This window comes from Lolium rigidum, chromosome 7, assembly GCF_022539505.1.
Source record: "Lolium rigidum isolate FL_2022 chromosome 7, APGP_CSIRO_Lrig_0.1, whole genome shotgun sequence".
In the NCBI taxonomy this organism is placed as follows: domain Eukaryota; kingdom Viridiplantae; phylum Streptophyta; class Magnoliopsida; order Poales; family Poaceae; genus Lolium; species Lolium rigidum.
In genome coordinates, this window is record NC_061514.1 from 48,419,498 (window position 1) to 48,437,812 (window position 18,315).

General features: G+C 45.0%; 1 protein-coding gene and 1 long non-coding RNA gene across 2 annotated transcripts; both read left to right on the forward strand.

The window, feature by feature from the left end:
• Positions 1 to 10,689: 10,689 nt before the first annotated feature.
• On the forward strand, positions 10,690 to 12,264 carry LOC124675794. Its single transcript, XR_006993417.1, has 3 exons — positions 10,690 to 10,754; positions 11,221 to 11,305; positions 12,212 to 12,264. It is a non-coding gene; the product is annotated as an uncharacterized LOC124675794 (long non-coding RNA).
• Positions 12,265 to 16,791: 4,527 nt separating this feature from the next.
• Positions 16,792 to 17,898, forward strand: LOC124671293 (BTB/POZ and MATH domain-containing protein 2-like). The gene has a single exon (XM_047207684.1). It carries the CDS (start codon positions 16,792 to 16,794, stop codon positions 17,896 to 17,898), a length of 1,107 nt encoding a protein of 368 aa, XP_047063640.1.
• Positions 17,899 to 18,315: the final 417 nt, after the last annotated feature.

An 18,315-nucleotide genomic window follows, 5' to 3' on the forward strand; every position in this document is an offset into this window, starting at 1 on the left:
CAGCACCGCCGCCACGCGGGAGGGAACATCCTCCACCGCCATCGCGGTAGCAGACCGGACGTGCCAGCAGAAACACACCGAGCCCCTACTGGCCCGACCAAGCCCGCCTAGCCCGTAAAGTTTCCGCCGCCACACTGCAGCTGGCCGGCGTTCAGTGCCGTCACCACCAATCCCCGCCGACGCCCCACGTCCACCTCCAGGGAGCAGAAACCAGGCCTGAGGCAGCCCACCCCAACCCAGATGGGGCCAGAGGGCCCAGATCTGGGCCGGGAGGGCGCGGCTAGCCGCCAGCCGCCCGCATGCGACCGACCATCAGCCGCCAAGCCACCTCGCTGCCCCGCCGCCTCGAGAGCCACCCGGCCGCGCCGGACCAGCACCTAGCCTAGGGACACCGCCACGGGCGCCGAGCTCCGCGCCTCCTTGCCACGCGCGCAGGAAAAGGCTGGCCACCGCCGCCGGCACCGCACGAGCAACGCTCGGCGGCACGCGCCGGTGGCGGTGGAGGGGAGGGGGAGAAGAAGGGAGGGCGGGCGGCGGCGCTAGGGTTGGCTCCCTCTCGCCCGCGCGGGGGGCGAGAGTGAGCGCGAACGAAGCCGAGTTTCTATATGGCCGAGAATATCGGATTAATCGCGTGTGTCCGGTTTTGTTGGATTTGCACTTGGAAATCAGATCATCGGGCACGTTATGGGAAGCGCTTCGCATGCTTTCGCTACTCCGTGTCCATGATGACTTATCAAAGAACAAAATTTCCCCGTTTAGGAATCAGGTCCCGCACGGTTCGCTTGGCTTGTCACCGGCGATGACTCTTGCATGTTTTTGCACCATCGCACGAGGTTCTCTGCCTCTTCTGTCTCGCGCGAAGGCTAGTTTCTTCCCGGAACGTCGTCAGTCGCGGGCATCTTCGTGAGAAACTGTTTCGTTTCCGAGTCCGGTTCTGCACTCCGGCACGTTCCGAATCCCACTACTACACGGTAGGGATTTAGGGGCACTTTGCCCTGGGGCACTTTTCAAAGTGCCCCTAAATACCCCCTTTTAGAGGCACTTTTGCCAAAATGCCTCTAATGCCCTACCTATTGGGACAGTTTTGTGAAACTGCCCCAATAGGTATACACCTATTGGGGCAGTTTTGAGAAGTGCCCCAATAGGTATACATCTATTGGGGCAGTTTTGAGAAGTGCCCCAATTTGTATACACCTATTGGGGCAGTTTGGACAAGTGCCCCAATAGGTACACACCTATTGGGGCAGTTTGGAGAAGTGCCCCAATTGGTATACACCTATTGGGGCAGTTTGACTAGTGCCCCAATTGGTATACACCTATTGAGGCAGTTTCAAAAAGTGCCCCAATTGCTATATACCTATTGGGGCAGTTTCACAAATGCCCCGAATTCCCCGCCGGTGAGGTGGTGGTGTGCCACCCTTCCCCAAGGCCCCAAGCGCTAACGGCGTCGCCACCGAGGAGAACGGAACCGTAGATGTGTTCTGGCTGCCGCCTCTCTTGCTCACTCTCATGTACCCAAGTTCGGTTTCTTCGGCATTTTAAAATCCGGCAGCCAGTTGTTGGCTCATTTCCGCGGATACAATTACTCTGCAATCGTACAAACTACAGAGCAGAGTGGACGATAGGCACAATAGCTTTCATGAAACAAAGTAGAGACAAGATGGGGATGCCACGGCTTCCAGCCTTCCAGGTCATCCGAAAGGGACAAGTCCTACTGACCAAAGCACAGCCGCGCAGGCAGTCAGCCCGAGCAAGCGCACACACGGCCTCCACCGCCAAATTCAAGTGCTTAGTTACAAATTCAAACAAAGTTAAAAACAACAAATTATGTGTAAACAACAGACATAAACATCTGGTAATAGAAACAGATAATTCAAACACTTAAATTCCTACAAACCATCACATAGAACTTGAAGACGGCGCTCCTGGTCGCGCGGGTGGTAGGCGGCGACGAGCGCGAGGAGGCGACAGAGCGATCCGGTCGATCTGGACCTTGTCTGGCTGAGCACCAGCATGACATCCACCGCGTGGCGGCCGGTGGCGATTAGATCCCCGAACGACGCGAGTCGCTTCGGATGCTCCAGGGTTTACTATTGGATCCACTAAGTAAATAATAGTTGGTTCGTAAATAGGATGGTTCATAAATATCTAATACTAGTACGGTTTAGTGGGCATGAGCATGTAAGGTCCAGTACTAGAGATGGTTACTATTAGGATGGATCACAGTGGTTTGATACTAAGCATGGATGGTTAAGGATGATGACTTTGAGAATAAGAATTAGGGTTTACACTTAATTGACCATATTTGATCATCTGGGTTTTATTAGGATGAGTACATGTAATACCAACTTATTAGTAACTAGTAGTTGGGGCGCCCCAACGGGCGCCTCCTCGCCGGTCAGGTGCATGCCAATCAGGCACCTGATGGTATTAGCCATAGAAACATGCATAGCTGGAATGGAAGTAAGTTAGGCATACATTGACGGAGTATTCAACAGGTAATGAATTAGAACTTAACCACGATTGTCTTGTGCAAGTGCTGGTGTAGCTTCAAGCGAAAGATCGGTGTATGAAGTAAAATACACACGGAAAAGGTTGCTATAGATTGAGTATGGTTCAACAGAGATTTGCCAGAATATCATGTTGGTCCAGAGCAAAAACAATACATATATGTCTAGTGAACTGATACGTCTCCAACGTATCGATAATTTCTTGTGTTCCATGCCACATTATTGATGTTATCTACATGTTTTATGCACACTTTATATCATATTCATGCATTTTCTGGAACTAACCTATTAACAAGATGCCGAAGTGCCAGTTGCTGTGTTTTTCGCTGTTTTTGGTTTCAGAAATCCTAGTAAAGAAATATTCTCGGAATTGGACGAAATAAAAGCCCGGAGGCCTATTTTCTCACGAAGCTTCCGGAAGACCGAAGACGAGACGAAGAGGGGCCACGGGGGAGCCAAACCCTAGGGCGGCGCGGCCCCCCTTGGCCGCGCGGCCCTGTGGTGTGGGCCCCCGTGCCGCCTCTTGACTTGCCCTTCCGCCTACAAATAGCCTCCGTGACGAAACCCCCGATGCCGAGAGCCACGATACGGAAAACATTGCGAGACGCCGTCGCCGCCGATCCCATCTCGGGGGATCCTGGAGATCGCCTCCGGCACCTCGCCGGAGAGGGGATTCATCTCCCGGGAGGACTCTACGCCGCCATGGTCGCCTCCGGTGTGATGTGTGAGTAGTCTACCCCTGGACTATGGGTCCATAGCAGTAGCTAGATGGTTGTCTTCTCCCCATTGTGCTATCATTGTCGGATCTTGTGAGCTGCCTATCATGATCAAGATCATCTATATGTAATTCTATATGTTGCGTTTGTTGGGATCCGATGAATAGAGAATACTTGTTATGTTGATTATCAAAGTTATACATGTGTTGTTTATGATCTTGCATGCTCTCCGTTACTAGTAGATGCTCTGGCCAAGTAGATGCTTTTAACTCCAAGAGGGAGTACTTATGCTCGATAGTGGGTTCATGCCTGCATTGACACCTGGGACGAGTGACAGAAAGTTCTAAGGTTGTGTTGTGCTGTTGCCACTAGGGATAAAACATTGATGCTATGTCTAAGGATGTAGTTGTTGATTACATTACGCACCATACTTAATGCAATTGTCTGTTGTTTGCAACTTAATACTGGAGGGGTTCGGATGATAACTCTGAAGGTGGACTTTTTAGGCATAGATGCGGTTGGATGGCGGTCTATGTACTTTGTCGTAATGCCCAATTAAATCTCACTATACTCATCATGATATGTATGTGCATTGTCATGCTCTCTTTATTTGTCAATTGCCCAAGCTGTAATTTGTTCACCCAACATGCTCGTTCGTCTTATGGGAGAGACACCTCTAGTGAACTGTGGACCCCGGTCCAATTCTCTTTACTAAAATACAATCTACTGCAATACTTGTTCTACTGTTTTCTGCAAACAATCATCTTCCACACAATACGGTTAATCCTTTGTTACAGCAAGCCGGTGAGATTGACAACCTCACTGTTTCGTTGGGGCAAAGTAGCTTGGTTGTGTTGTGCAGGTTCCACGTTGGCGCCGGAATCTCTGGTGTTGCGCCGCACTACATCCCGCCGCCATCAACCTTCAACGTGCTTCTTGGCTCCTCCTGGTTCGATAAACCTTGGTTTCTTTCCGAGGGAAAACTTGCTGCTGTGCTCATCATACCTTCCTCTTGGGGTTGCCCAACGAACGTGTGAAATACACGCCATCAAGCATATTTTCTGGCGCCGTTGCCGGGGAACTGAAGAAAAGCTACACCACAAAGATTTCTAACTCCCACGTCAACTACGCACCATGAACTCCGATCCAGCATTGCCTTAATGTGAGAGGATCGGGCTCTCCATTTGCAGATTCAACTCACTCGGACTTGCCTTCCCCTTTGAGGTGAAAAAATGTATCGTTCACAATCGTAAGAAGCTTTTCTGCAAAGTGGTGAAAAAATTCATTGAATCTTGGGATGATGATGCTATATGTGCACATCGAATGAAACCTACTACCACGGTTGAGCGAATTGCATGATTTAGCTAGGAAGACAGATATACACAAATGGTACTTCCGTACCAATGTGTTCAAGTTAAACACTCTAGTTGTAGTTTCCAATTTACTCTAAATAGGTGTATAATTTAATGTTCAAATTCACGGTAGGTTAACAAACATAGGTGAAAAAATCCGACACCTAATAAATCAAAGTAAATGAAAGGATAGATATGCACACAATTTCATGTTCAAATTCACGGAGAATGTGTATATTTTTTTTGTTTCAATAATAAACAAGAAACTACCCATTTATCAACCTAACAAAATACTGTAATATCTGGACAAGAGTCCCCGAAGCTTACATATTAGCTAGCTTCCACAGATTACTGATAACAGCTCCATCCAAGAAAAGGTCCTGTTCAAAAACAAGGGTACATCAAATTGGTTGCAATTTCACAAACCAACTTTCGGATGTGAAGGCTCTAGAATGAGCGAAAATATGATTTTAAATCATATGATAAACCACAACAATGAAGAGGCTTGAGGAGCAAAAAAAGGAAAGGTGAGATGAGCAAATTCATGTGTATCTTGCAGTTCCAAATGAACATACTATAATATCAACACAAGAAATAAATGGAAAGCTGCAAAATAGTTCTCTGTATTCTAATTATATGAATCGACTATGTCTGATAGGTGACCTTGGTCTATCATAACAGTGAGTTATGTCACCAATCAGGGGCAGAAAAAGGGCATTCCGGTATTACTTCTTCTAATGAATAAAACTTTAGGACAAACAACTTTGTGTTTCTACAAAATGAGAGTAATATATTGTGCACATGAGTAGCTGAGCCGAGCACTTGCCGAATATTTATAACTGCAAGTAAATACAAGAAAAATGGACTCTGTCGGTTACGCCGCCAGGAGATCCAGCGCCAATGGCCTCGACCCCTCGCCGCCTTTCCCTGTCACTACAACCTACTTGGATGGGGCAAACAAGTTCTCATGCATGAGTACTGGATTGAGGATGCGAGACTGGGAGGGCGGGGATGCGTGGAGGAGTGGGAGGAGCTGGGAGGATGATGCACCTGAGGAGAGACGATGGAGGGGCTGCTGCGCCCGGGAAGGGATGGAGCAGCGGCGGTGGTATGCCATCGGGAGGGGGAGATGTTGCGTGTGAAGGAGAGATAGTGTGCGAGAGGAGAGTTATCGCATATTACGACCAATAAAAACTAGTAACCCTTTCCGCGAGGTGTCTATCGTGGAGGGCTCTGGAGTAGGGCAAACATACACGCACTTGCTTGTTCTCAATATGGCTTCTACTATTTTATGAGAACAAGAATATGTATTTAGTTGCTAATTATAGATCTATGAGTGAATGTTAAGTTCATATGATCGCATTTCACAATTCCTAGGATTTTAGAGTTTCACAAAAAATGATGGAGTTAGGGTTTTATTCCTAATAGAATTAGGGTTGCATTTGGAATTATGGAATTAGGATTTCCTATTTGTTATATAATAAATTGATGAGCAAATTGAATTCAGTAAATCCTAAGTTCAAGTTATTATTGAGTCGAGGCATTTATAATATTTTTTATCATTTAAAAGAAATGATAAATAAGGTAAATGCAATTAAGGGTTTTAAATAGTAGTTGAAATAAGGGTATATCTTTTAATTCTTTTCTAGGTTTTGAAATTATATGTAGAAGTAATGATCAATTAGGGTTTACATATGATTAAACATAACCACAAAGAAACAATTGTTGTATTATATGAAATTTTAATACAAAGCAATATTTACTTTCTTGATGTGAAAAATAGAAACAAGAAAATTATATTTTTAGTATTTAGGTCTTAATAGTTTAAGATTTGAAATTTGTCTTCTAAAATTTAGAGGAAAATTCATATTATTGGTCTTTTGATTTTAAAGTATTTGTTTTCTATTATTTTTTATTATAGAGTTCATTTGCTGATACTCACTTTTATTTATTGGTTGTGTGTTTTTTTAAAACAACTTAAATGTTTAAAAGCTTTGTCCTAAAAAAAATATACCAAATGGTCCGTTGGGCTGGCCCAATGGCCTGGCCAACCAGGCCCGGCCCAACCTGGTCCGACCGAGTCGGTCGGGTCAACCCCGAGTCGACCTCACTCTCGTCGCCCTCTCCTCCTCTCGTTGAGCTCTCCATGGCCTAGCCGCGTCGCCGCTCTCTCCTGGCCGCCTTCGGCGCCGGCGAGATGGGGCTTTCGTCCGCCTCCGGCGCCGGCGAGATGGGGCTTTCGTCCGCCTCGATGAGCTCGTATCCTTCCCCAACTCGATTTGGTTTTCCAGCTCTACCTCGTCCGCCCCCAAACCTAGAAACCCTAGCGGCCGCACCGTCATCCTCTCTCGAGTTCCCGATGTGCTAGGGTTTCTGGCAGGCGGCCGCCATCGAGCTCCGGCGATGGCTTTCATCCGTCGGACCTCCGCCTCGCGAGGCCATCCCACCCGTCCGCACCATGCCGTGGCTCCACCGGCATGGATGCCCTGCTCGGGCAGCCGCCGCTGCGTCGTCGGTGGCGGATGCGGCCATAGGGGGCTATGGGGGGGCAGCGCGGTGGAGTCTGGGCGTACATGTCCAGGTCGTGGAGGCCAACGTCGCCTGCTTCCGCATCGCCACCCCATCGACCAGGACCCCCGCATCGAGGCGCAGATCGCGGCGCGGCCGCGCCCGCTCGTCGCTGCAACCAAGGCTATGGGTGGTCCCTCCCACCGACGCCAAAGACGTCTCCTCCACCATCATCTTCTCCGCCCATCCCACCGACGCGCTCACCGTTTCCACTCACTCCAAAGTCGCGAAGGTGAGCGAGGTACGTGGATCGATCTCCGACTTGTCCTGCTCCTCGATTTCCGATTAGTTGGTCTTTGTCCCTTTCCATGGAAACTAGTTGCTCACTAAGTGTTTGTGTTGTTGCCTAGCTGAGCCATTGCTTTATATTTTTGTTCTAATAATGTCATCGCAGAGCCGCCCTTGTTTGCTGCTAGGAGGAGACTGGTTATGGGAATACGATGACTATAGCATGCCCCTTTCTAGTTAGAATTTTGGTCTACTCATGATCTCCATTTAACATGCCTCTTTTCTTGGTGGTATCAGAGTTAGTGTTGGAGTTGTGTAGTATTACATACACCTTTGCATAGCCAAGGACTACACAACTACGAGTGCAATGGAGTTTTTAGTAACTGCATAGGCACATATGTTTGTCATTTGTGATGCTTCGATGGGTCGGACATTCATTTAGCAAACACAATTTGTGCTTAATGGCTTCCATGCTTTGCATATTCCTTGCAAATAACACAATGTGTCATGCTTTTTTGGTTTAACTATTGTAGTTGAACCTGGAGAATACGGTTGGTTAACGACGCTGGCCAGCACGGACGTGCGCGTGCTCGTTACGCCCACCATTGACCTTGGCATGATCCTCACATGTATGCACGGTAAGCTCCGCAGCAAGGCATCAATACCCCCAAGTCCTCCTTTACTAGACCTTGGCATATGATTTTTATCAAGAGTAATCTTTGTGCCTCCCCTAGGTAGTTCTATTCTATAATTTCTGTTTTTCCGAGATGGAGCCTAGCTAATGTACTCTTATGCTATTACTCAAACAAATAGATCTTTGTCGGTTAACGGTTTCGAGATCATTCCAGTAATCAGTATTATCCTTTTCAAAATGGAATGAGTATGAAATTTGGATACTACAAATTTGTGTTTTCTAATCCGTGCTTTTTTTATTTGTTCTGAAATGTTTGTCATGAACCCAGTTCTGTGAGTTGTAATCCTATTTAGAGAATACTACCATTACTATATTCTGTTGTGAACCCTCTTCAACTGACTGCCAGTAGTCTAGCTAGGTACTTGCAAAAATTAATACTCCACGCCCCGCTTTACTTCGCTGTGGCGCTATTCTGGTTCTTTATTTTGTATCTGCAAACTCTTTTTTTAAATGTTTTTAGCCAGCGGCCTCCTGTTATTTCTTGCCATTTCCTATCTTTTTTTTATTGTTTAGCTGCAAACTTTAGCCTGATTGGTGTTGTTTGTTCTTTCTTGCCATGGCTATCACCTGTCATAGGATGTAAAAATTACCTGTTAGAGCATAGAGCCATAGACTATGTCCTGTTTGTTGCCTGCTAAGATTAGTTGCCCTTGCAATTTTTAATTTTGGCCTTCAGTAGTCACAGTTGTTTGTATTGACATGTCTCATTGACTGAACGATGCATTGGTCTGTAGTGTATAACTGAGTAGCTAGGCAATTAATACTATTTAGAACCAGTTTTCCTTGTAGCTAGACTCGGTCATTTATAGCCTTATGAAGGTATAGATATGATATGTGCTAATATATTTAGACCTGTAGGTATGCGTGTACCAAAGAGAAATTGTGATCTACAATATATTAGCATGAAGGTATGTGTGTACCAGTAGTCAACCATGTCTATAGCTCCTTGTCAGGCATGGTTGCGGCAAAATAAAAAAGGATGCTAAAGCACACGCAGCTTCCATGTTGGCCATGGACCTTGTGGTATACTATTCATCGTCCACTTCTGTACCTCATTTATGGATATCCACCGCATCAACTCAAGAGAACCTTGTCCTTGAGAAGCATTGTTATAGATTATAGGTAGTTACACTGCATAATTTTCTTATTTAATATTCATATATTTTGGTCATACTCTTGCATATAATTTCTGCTCATTTTCCTTCATGCGATAAATGCATAGACCACATAAAGTGATCCCATGTTAGGTGACATTTAAATAATCTGATATGTTGTTGTCGTTGGGTTGTCGTTATTTCTTTGTCTGCTATGCCCAGATTTCTTTTATTTCCAAAACCTAGATCCGAGTTCCGAAGTAGCTTAAATTAGGAGCCTAACCTTGCTTTCTCATGGTTATATTGTTCATCGGTTTCTACTTTATATTTTTGTATTCTCATATGATTTTTGTTCCTACAGGTGGGTCTTATGTTTTTTAAAGAATAAGACTTCCGGGATCAAAGACCACCAAGGTGTTTCTAGTTCTTCCGCCATTATTTATTCGTGGCTACCAGTTTTTACATTTCGAAGAAGAGAAAATGCACTGATTTGAACATGGTACAATAGTGTCTGCAACATGCATATATCATGTATATAAGCTCACTAACATTGATCTAAGAACTTATATTGTGTACGAGAAGTATCCAGAATAATAAATTAAATGTGAGTTCTTAGTTGTATGCTAGATAATATATCTAATACCTTTTCTTCTTTCTTCATCTTTCGTGAAAGTGACTAAAATATATGTAATAATATTTAGTGTTAAGATGTGTGGCACTTTCTACACACTTGTCACGGTTATGGTCTTGCCGAGTTATTAACCGATGGGTTGTCAGTTATTTATCAAAAGTTAGCTTACTTAAAAGGTAATCTGCATTTAATCTAGACCTGAAGTAATACTTTGGTTTTTACTGGACATGTTATTCCTTATAATTTATTAGCCTGTGGGCCACTAAAGATTCGCAAAAGGTATTTGGAAAACAACGGAGAGCTAAGGTACGTGGAGGATGATAGAGAGGATCTTCCTGAGAGACTAGAAACAACCCAGGAGGGTAAAGAGTACTTGGAAAATGATTTGCAAAAGGATTTTGTTCTTGCTGCCAAAACAATGGCATCATTTTCTCATTGGGTTTTTGATCTCGCATTCGATAGCTGTTTCTCAAGGGCAAGGTGATGAAGCCGAAGCCATAAGTATGACATTTTAACTGTTCAAAAGCGTAACTTTTGATCTTGGACATGCATGCCAACATGTAAAAATGTTGTTGGAAAACAACGAAGAGCTAATTCCTGTGATTTGTGGATGCAGTTGTATTCAAGATTCACCATCCCTTGCTTGGAAGAGCTTCTGATCACAGTGCCCTCGCCTCTCAATGCTGAGCAAAAGCTGAATACTCTTGAATCGCTTGTGAAGTACAGTGTCAACCTGCAGTCAATGGTCATCAGGATCTCACAGATGAAGAATTGCCATGAAGTACACAAACTACAACAAGGTGTGGATTGAATAAAGGAGATGCCGTGTGATTTATTAGTCAATAAAACGTGAGCTTTCATAGATGCTAATGTTGTTTATTTTTGCAGGAGAGGAAGGCGGCTGTTGCCCTGAAGGTTCACTGGGATAAATAGCAAGATGAGGATGACAGTGCTAACAAAGGTAGACTACACTCTTTGTTTTCTCTAAGATTTATTTCAGGAACGTCGCCTTTTCCAGTCTTCATAATTCAGGGCTTAAATTTGACTAGTGCTTTGCTGATATTATTGAGGATGAACATCGTTAGCAAGGCTGTTAAGGGGAGGGTTGGATGCAAAAAGTATCATAGATGAGCTTGGTTTACCGAAATTGCCCAGGAACAAGTTACTGACCGCATCAGCTTGAGGTTTACTGATATAGAGGCACTAGATATAGCTATGATATTAGTCCAGTTGATTTGCATTGTAATTTTGTTACTCTTATACGTTCTTTCTCCGGAACCGACGAACAAACTATTCTAGCGTTGTTACCTCGGGTTCATGGCTTTACTTTCATGTTGTTACCTCGGGTTCATCGCTTTACTTGTCATGTTGTTACCTCGGGTTCATCGCTTTACTTTCATGATTTATGAACCAGCTACTCTTTGCAGTGTTGCCGACTCTTCTGGCTAGGCGAAGGTGAACTCAGTTATCATGGGCCTCGAGGTAGCAGGCGCGTGGGCACCTGAAGTTCAGGTATCTTTACTTACATTTTTGTTCTACTTCTAATTCAGCTCATAAAACTTCAGATTTTCTCAGTATCAATTACGAAGTAAGTTGCGTGTAACCACATTTAAACTAAATCTGATAAGGAAATCTGATAATGTAAAAGTTTTATAGATCCTTGCTTGCTTGCTCGCTGCAAAGAATTAATTTCATGTGGAGTGGAACTAGAGAGATTCCTAAGATTCAGTGGAATCCCAAGTCTTTCGTTCACTTTACTCAAATTCATCGATCATAAGGTACATATACCTAGCAGGCACATCAAAGGTTCAGAGATTGCCACCGCCAAAAAGAAAAAAAAAGGTTCAGAGATTCACTTACACAGACATGGCACACGCAGATACTTGTGGTATGTAGCTAGAAAGCCGTCGATCATAATCAGCAGCTAATACATTTTTTGCTTTTGTCTAGCTTAATACTTGTTCATGTAAAATTCAGATGCTCTGACCTATTATCTCGAACACAACTTAGATGAACAGGGTGTAAAGCAAGTGAGAGTACAGCATGAGTTGAAACATCCTTGTCCATGGCAGAGCGGGAATGGAAAACACACACCACCGAGTTCAGTCCATGCCCATGGCACAACACAACACCAATCCACCATGCTAGCTCTGTTAGCATTTAGGGTAAGTTTTGTTTGAGATCCGGCGTTCGTGCACGGGAAGAAGTGGAGCCTGGCACTGGGCCAGCAAATTTTTGCCGGGTCGCCATCCAAACAAGTCTGTTAGTCTTCGATTACTGCATCGGTTTGCAATTAGTGGCAGATGTTTTTCATCCTTTTAGCCCATGACATCTAGCAAGAAATTCCGTCTTGTACCAATATTTGTCAATTAGTGTGTGTTATTTTCATGATTACGATGATCTATATCTCAATTGCAGATAAAGTGCATTCCTGGAATATCTATGAAGGATATCAAAGTGAAGGAGTAAAACTCAGAAATAATGGTCATCAAGAATGGGATGAGTTGCAATGCACCTGGTAGAGGCTGGACATCACACTACTGCAGAATAGGCCTCTAGTGACAGGCACAAAAGGGTTGTTAGTGACATGCAAAACGTCTGTCACTAATGACTAGTCACTGGTGTTATGTTACTAGTGACAGGCAAAGTGCCTGTCACTAGTGTGCATACCAATGACAGGCAAAAAGAGATGCATGTCACCAGCGTGTACATACTAATGACAGGCAAAAGGAGATGCCTGTCACTAGTTGCCATGGAACGCTGCAGACCTATGAGGTTTTGTAGTGATAGGCCCATTATCTGTCCGACACTGGTTTGAATTTTCATAATAAAAAAATTCTTTTCAACAAATAACGCAGATAGCACAATAAGATGTTACAAAAAATAAAATGTATTTTCCACGAATATTTCAGATTGAACGATAAGATGTTGTACCGATGATACATATACATCACCCAATATGACATAACATTTGCACATAAGTTGCAATCTATCTCAATCGTCAAGCTCTACAACGCATCCGCTACTATCTAAGGAAGAAGTGGGTTCAGAGGCTTGTCTCAGTGTTGATATCTTCTTTTCCATCTTCATTTGATACAGATGGTTTGTTCAATGGTAGGAGCTAGTCGAGCATGGCCTTGTACTCCTTCAGAAGCTAGTACATAAGGTTAGTGGTGAAGAAAGGTTGAAGCAACACATTTTGAATTAAGGGGAGAGGGATAGGGCCCAGTTTCTCTTGTCATACTTGTGAATCCTGACCAGTCCTGTAATGCCAAAAGAGAACATAAGCATCGTAGATAATGAAAAATAAAGGAAGTAAGGGGCTCTGTAATAGCTTAGGCACAGTATAGCTAGCAACACATAAGCGTATGTAGCCAGAACACAAGAAGGTATGAAATCTGCTGAAAATGAGAAAAATATGAAAAACAAATTTGGTGTATAATGTGTTTCTTCATTTCACTAACAGGCTGCACTTTTGAAACAATGCAACCATATGAAAGCTGCAAGTTTGATTTCTTCCTCCTATTACTCGGGATTGTTTTCCTTGGCTGTGCCATTTTTTAGTTTTCTTATGGGCTTATAGCCATCTCATCTTGATTTGAGTTTTTTCACCCTGCATGCAGTTCTAGGTTATAAGGCTACAAACTTTTACAATTTTAATTCAGCTAATCGGTAGGTTGTACCAGAGTTATAAGTCAGAAAAGGAGAATTTGCACTCTAGAATTGTGTGATCACATGGCGGTAAGAAAAGTGTGTTGTTAATTAGACAATCCCATGTGAATTGATTAAATAGATTAGTGTAGTCACAACTCACAACAACTAGCAGAAAGAGTAACCGGGTAATTGACTACAACACTATCTTTTCTACTTTAGCTGTACAGAGTGGCAAATAATTTTGAAGCTTTGCAGGTAGTCATGATAAGCAAGTATTATACATTCTGGGTCCAGGTCTGTATAGGTCTGTATGCAATTTTGATACACTGACTGCGTATGTTAGTATATTTTTACTTCCGCATCCTTTCTCTTTTTTCTTTTACAAGTACATGTTTTCTTGTGTTACCGTGGAACCTTTTGCAGTGAAACTAAATCTACAGAGTTGGATCATTGTTTCTTGGATTATACTTCCTTATCAGATTTTCCATGCTCTCGAGGTAAAATTGAGTCAGAATTTAGAGTACAATTGTGTTCAGTACACCTAAGGTAAGTAAATTCATGTCCTTGCTGGGAGTAGTAGTGCCACGCACATGTAAGCAATCCACTATTTCTTTCCAATTAGATTCATGAGCTGCTCAACAAGTATTTATTGATCAATTCACCGGCTGCCCAGATATACCTCCACTCAATGTCTAATCTGAGATGATTAAGTTGATGCATCGCAGGAACCATTTTTTACTTTTGATGGTGATATATTAGGAGGCAATTCGTGGTGACTAAGTTTGCACACCAATACACTGACGGGATTTTCACATCATGGTGGTAGATATTTTATATTCAACAGCAAAATATTTAGTCCTGCAAGACGGTAGCCTCCATTATTTAAGGCGTGTGTAATGCATGTGCAAAACCTTATTTACGTAATATTTCTTTGCATGTGTCAAAAATTAAAATCTTATTTACATAATATTATATTTTCAGTATGTTACAAAAGAAAACTGTTGTTCATGGTAACATTTGCAGCACGAGATTTCTTATAAGTTCTTTCAGTTTCGAAGAAAAAGAATGCATATACTAGCAAATTCATATACAGACTCTACTTTCTTAAGCTGATTAACAGGATAATATACCTCATATATGAATCATTGTATACTGCAACAGGGTATTGTACACCTCATAAATGATTATTCCCTTCAGCTTAAGTTGGTGATCAATAGAAATCATTTGTGTATGAATCATTGTATATTGCAACACTGTTGAGCACTCTCAGTGTGTGCATTTCTTTTAGATTAGATGCATTATGAATCATATTACAACAGCTTATGCCAACTTTCTATCGTTCCATTGCTGCAATCCCTTACCTGTTAGTCTGTTAACTTAACTCTAGCAGATGCTATCTCAAAACAATTTACCAAACTGACAAAAAGTTCAACAACCAACTACAGAACAGAGAAATATTTGCAACAGCGTCAGATACCTTCGGGAGTAGTCCGGCTCCGAGGATCAGTGGTGCAGGGCGCCGGCGTCCTCGCTTCAGGCAGAGGCTTCCTCCGACGGCAGCGTCCTCGCGTCAGTTGAACGGATGGAGCGGCCTTGGGGATGCAGGGCGGAGCAGACGAAATGGCGCGGCGTCGGAGATACAAAGGAAATGGTGTGGCGAGATGCAGGGCGGCGTCGTAGGTCGGCGACGTTGGGGATGCAGATCAGCGCGTGGCTTAGGGCGTCGGTCGCGTAGGGGGAGGGCATCCTCATGTCGGGCGGCGGCGTTGGAGTGGGCTGGCGGCGCGGCGGCGTTGGACGGGTTGGCTGCGCTGAGTTTTGGACGGGGCGCAGGGCGGCCGGCGCCGTGTTTCGTACCGGGTGACCGGCGACCGGCGCGGAGTTGCGATCGGGAAGGGCGGCTGCGGTTGGGGAAGGGCTCGGGGTAAAACGGGGCAGTGGGATTTTCTGCCCAAGTCTCCGCTAGACTTTTATGGCGAAGAAAATCAACTCGACTCGCGTTGCCTCTTGTTGGACTCGGACTGAGATACGTAGTCGAGCAGCACTTCGTTCCGGCCGTGGTTCCAATCGATGCAAGGCACTCCTGGCCATCACGTCTTGATGTGGAGCGATGGTCCAGCTGCTGGGCTTGCCCGCACGCACGAGAGCACAAAGGCCGGCCTAGGTACGACACACGTGGAAAGAAACGAAAATGCGCAGGAGAGCAGCGCTCACCATTAAAATGCTAGTGACGGGTTTTTTTACGTGCCAGTCACTAGCATATTTTCAGTCTCAGCCGGCCTTTAGAAAAATTATTCAGTGACATCATTTTTTATGTGTCTGTCGCTGGTATTTCGTATTAGTGACAGACTTACGCATGCCTGTCACTGGTTATATATACTAATGACTGGCATAATTTTGCCTGTCACTAATCACCTGGAGGCTATAAGCATTTCTGCAGTAGTGTCAAGAATGGGCGACAGAGATACATCCGTACGGGCCAAGATGGATTTTCGTTAAGTTATAGTTGTGCATGGGCCGAGTCAAGTAAATCGGGCCGGAGGGAGTATATATGTATTACAGGATTGAATACTTTTTTGGTACATTTGTATATTTGAATTATGTGCATACATTGCTGTTTATATTTGCATGTATTGTTAGATTGAAGCATTTTCCTAGATTTGCCTCTAATTGTGTTTTGTGGCATTTCTTAGAGTTGCGGCTAAGTGTCCCTAAAAGCTTTTTGGGCGGTTCTCAAACTGCCCCTAAAAACCTTTAGAGGCACATCTCAAACTACCCCTAAAAACCTTTAGAGGCAAATCTCAAAGTGCCTCTAAAAACCTTTAGAGGCAAATCTCAAAATGCCCTAAAAACCTTTAGAGGCAAAATTCAAACTGCCCCTAAAAACTTTTAGAGGCAAATCTCAAAGTGCCCCTAAAACCTTTAGAGGCAAAATTCAAACTGCCCCAAAAAACCTTTAGAGGCAAATCTCAAAGTGCCCCTAAAAACCTTTAGAGGCAAATCTCAAAGTGCCCCTAAAAACCTTTAGAGGCACTTTTCAAACTGCCCCTAAAACCTTTAGAGGCACTTTTCAAACTGCCCCTAAATGTATTTGGGGCATTTCATTCAAAGTGCCCCAAATACATTTAGGGACACAAGCATCCGGGGCACTTTTCATAGTGCCCCTAAAAGTAATTAGGGGCACTTTGGCTACCTATTGGGGCACTTTGAAGTGCCCCTAAATATGGACCGTACAGTAGTGTCCCGCAAGGTCTCCTGCATGTTGTTATTAGACGGGGTTCTCTGCCCCCTTCTGTCTCGAGAGATTAGGAAGATCTGTCCAGAACGTTGTCAGTCGGTTCGACATGGATCTGTGGCGCCGCCTCACGAACAAGGGATCCTCCGTTCCGAGACAATCGGACACGTCGTCGAGATGCGTAACAGAGAGCGTGTCCGGGACGCACGACTTCGTGGTCGCAAACTACTCACGGATCAGGGACCTCCCGGAGGGCGATTCCGTGATGTCCGGCACCTTCACCGTCGGCGGCTGCGATTGGTTTCTCTGCTTCTACCCGCGGGGAGCGTTCTGGAGCACCGCCTTCCACACGGAGGAGTACAGGGGCTACGTGGCGGCGTCTGTGCATCTCCTCAAAAAAGAGACACCCGTGATGGCGACGGCAAGGGTCACCATAGGACTCATGGACCGCCACGGGGAGATGAAGAACATCACGACGTCGGACACGTACAACTTCACCCCCGGGGTATCCCTGAAATTTCATGATTTTACGCGCAAATCCAAGCTGGCATCACGGCGGTACCTAAAAGATGATTGCGTGACGATCAGGTGCGTCCTCACCGTCCTCACGCCCCGCACGGAAGCCACCAGGGCTGTCCCAGCCACCGCTGCTCCCCTGCCGGAGCTGAACGGCCACCTCGAGCGCATGCTCAGAGACGGCAAAGGCACAGACGTGACGATCGAGATCGGCGGGCAGGCGTTCCGTGCACACAGCTGCGTGCTCGCCGCACGGTCGCCGGTCTTCGATGCGGAGCTCTTCGGTCCTATGAAAAGGAAAGACACAGATGAGCGCATCCGTATCGAGGACATGGAGCCGACGGTCTTCGAGTCGCTTCTCCACTTCATCTACACGGACTCCCTGCCCGGCAACGGGGAAGGCTGCAGCACGGCGGTGACGCAGCACCTGCTGGTGGCCGCAGATCGGTACGGGGTGGAGAAACTCAAGCATGCCTGCGACATGAAGCTACGCGCAACCTTAGACGTTGAGACTGTCGCGACGACGATGGTGCTTGCCAAGCAGCACCACTGCCCGCTGCTCACCGATGCTTGCATCACATTTATGGTGTCATCCCGGAAAGTGCTGGCCGACGTTGCGGCGACCGAAGGGTTCAAGCACTTCACGGCGAGCATCCCCCTCGAAAATCAGATTGAGATACTAGGGAAAGTGTCACACTAAACCTCCACCCCGGCAGGTCTAGGTCTAAGTGAGGGCCGGTGGAGTAACACATGTGAAACGTGTGCATATGGGTCAGTCGTATATACATGGCTGAACAGTGGAGAACTTATTTGGGTTGTTTATGAAATATATACTTTCTCTTTTCGTGAGAGTGTGTTCTTATCTTAGTTTCGGACACATATAATATACTAGCTGAGTGTCCTTGCGTTGTGATGGTCTCGTTAGTTTTTTGTATGTGAAAATACATGCATTTTTCTATAGGAATTTCTATTTTCGTGCCCCTGGCTCCTTACTCGTGCTCAGTTTTCCCCAGCCCCTTAGTTTTTCCTAAGTTTTCTCCAAGACCTTGTCTGAAACCCGCAGAAGGATCTCGGACGGAGGATTCCCGTTTAGTTGACGTTGGTTGGTGCTGGCAAG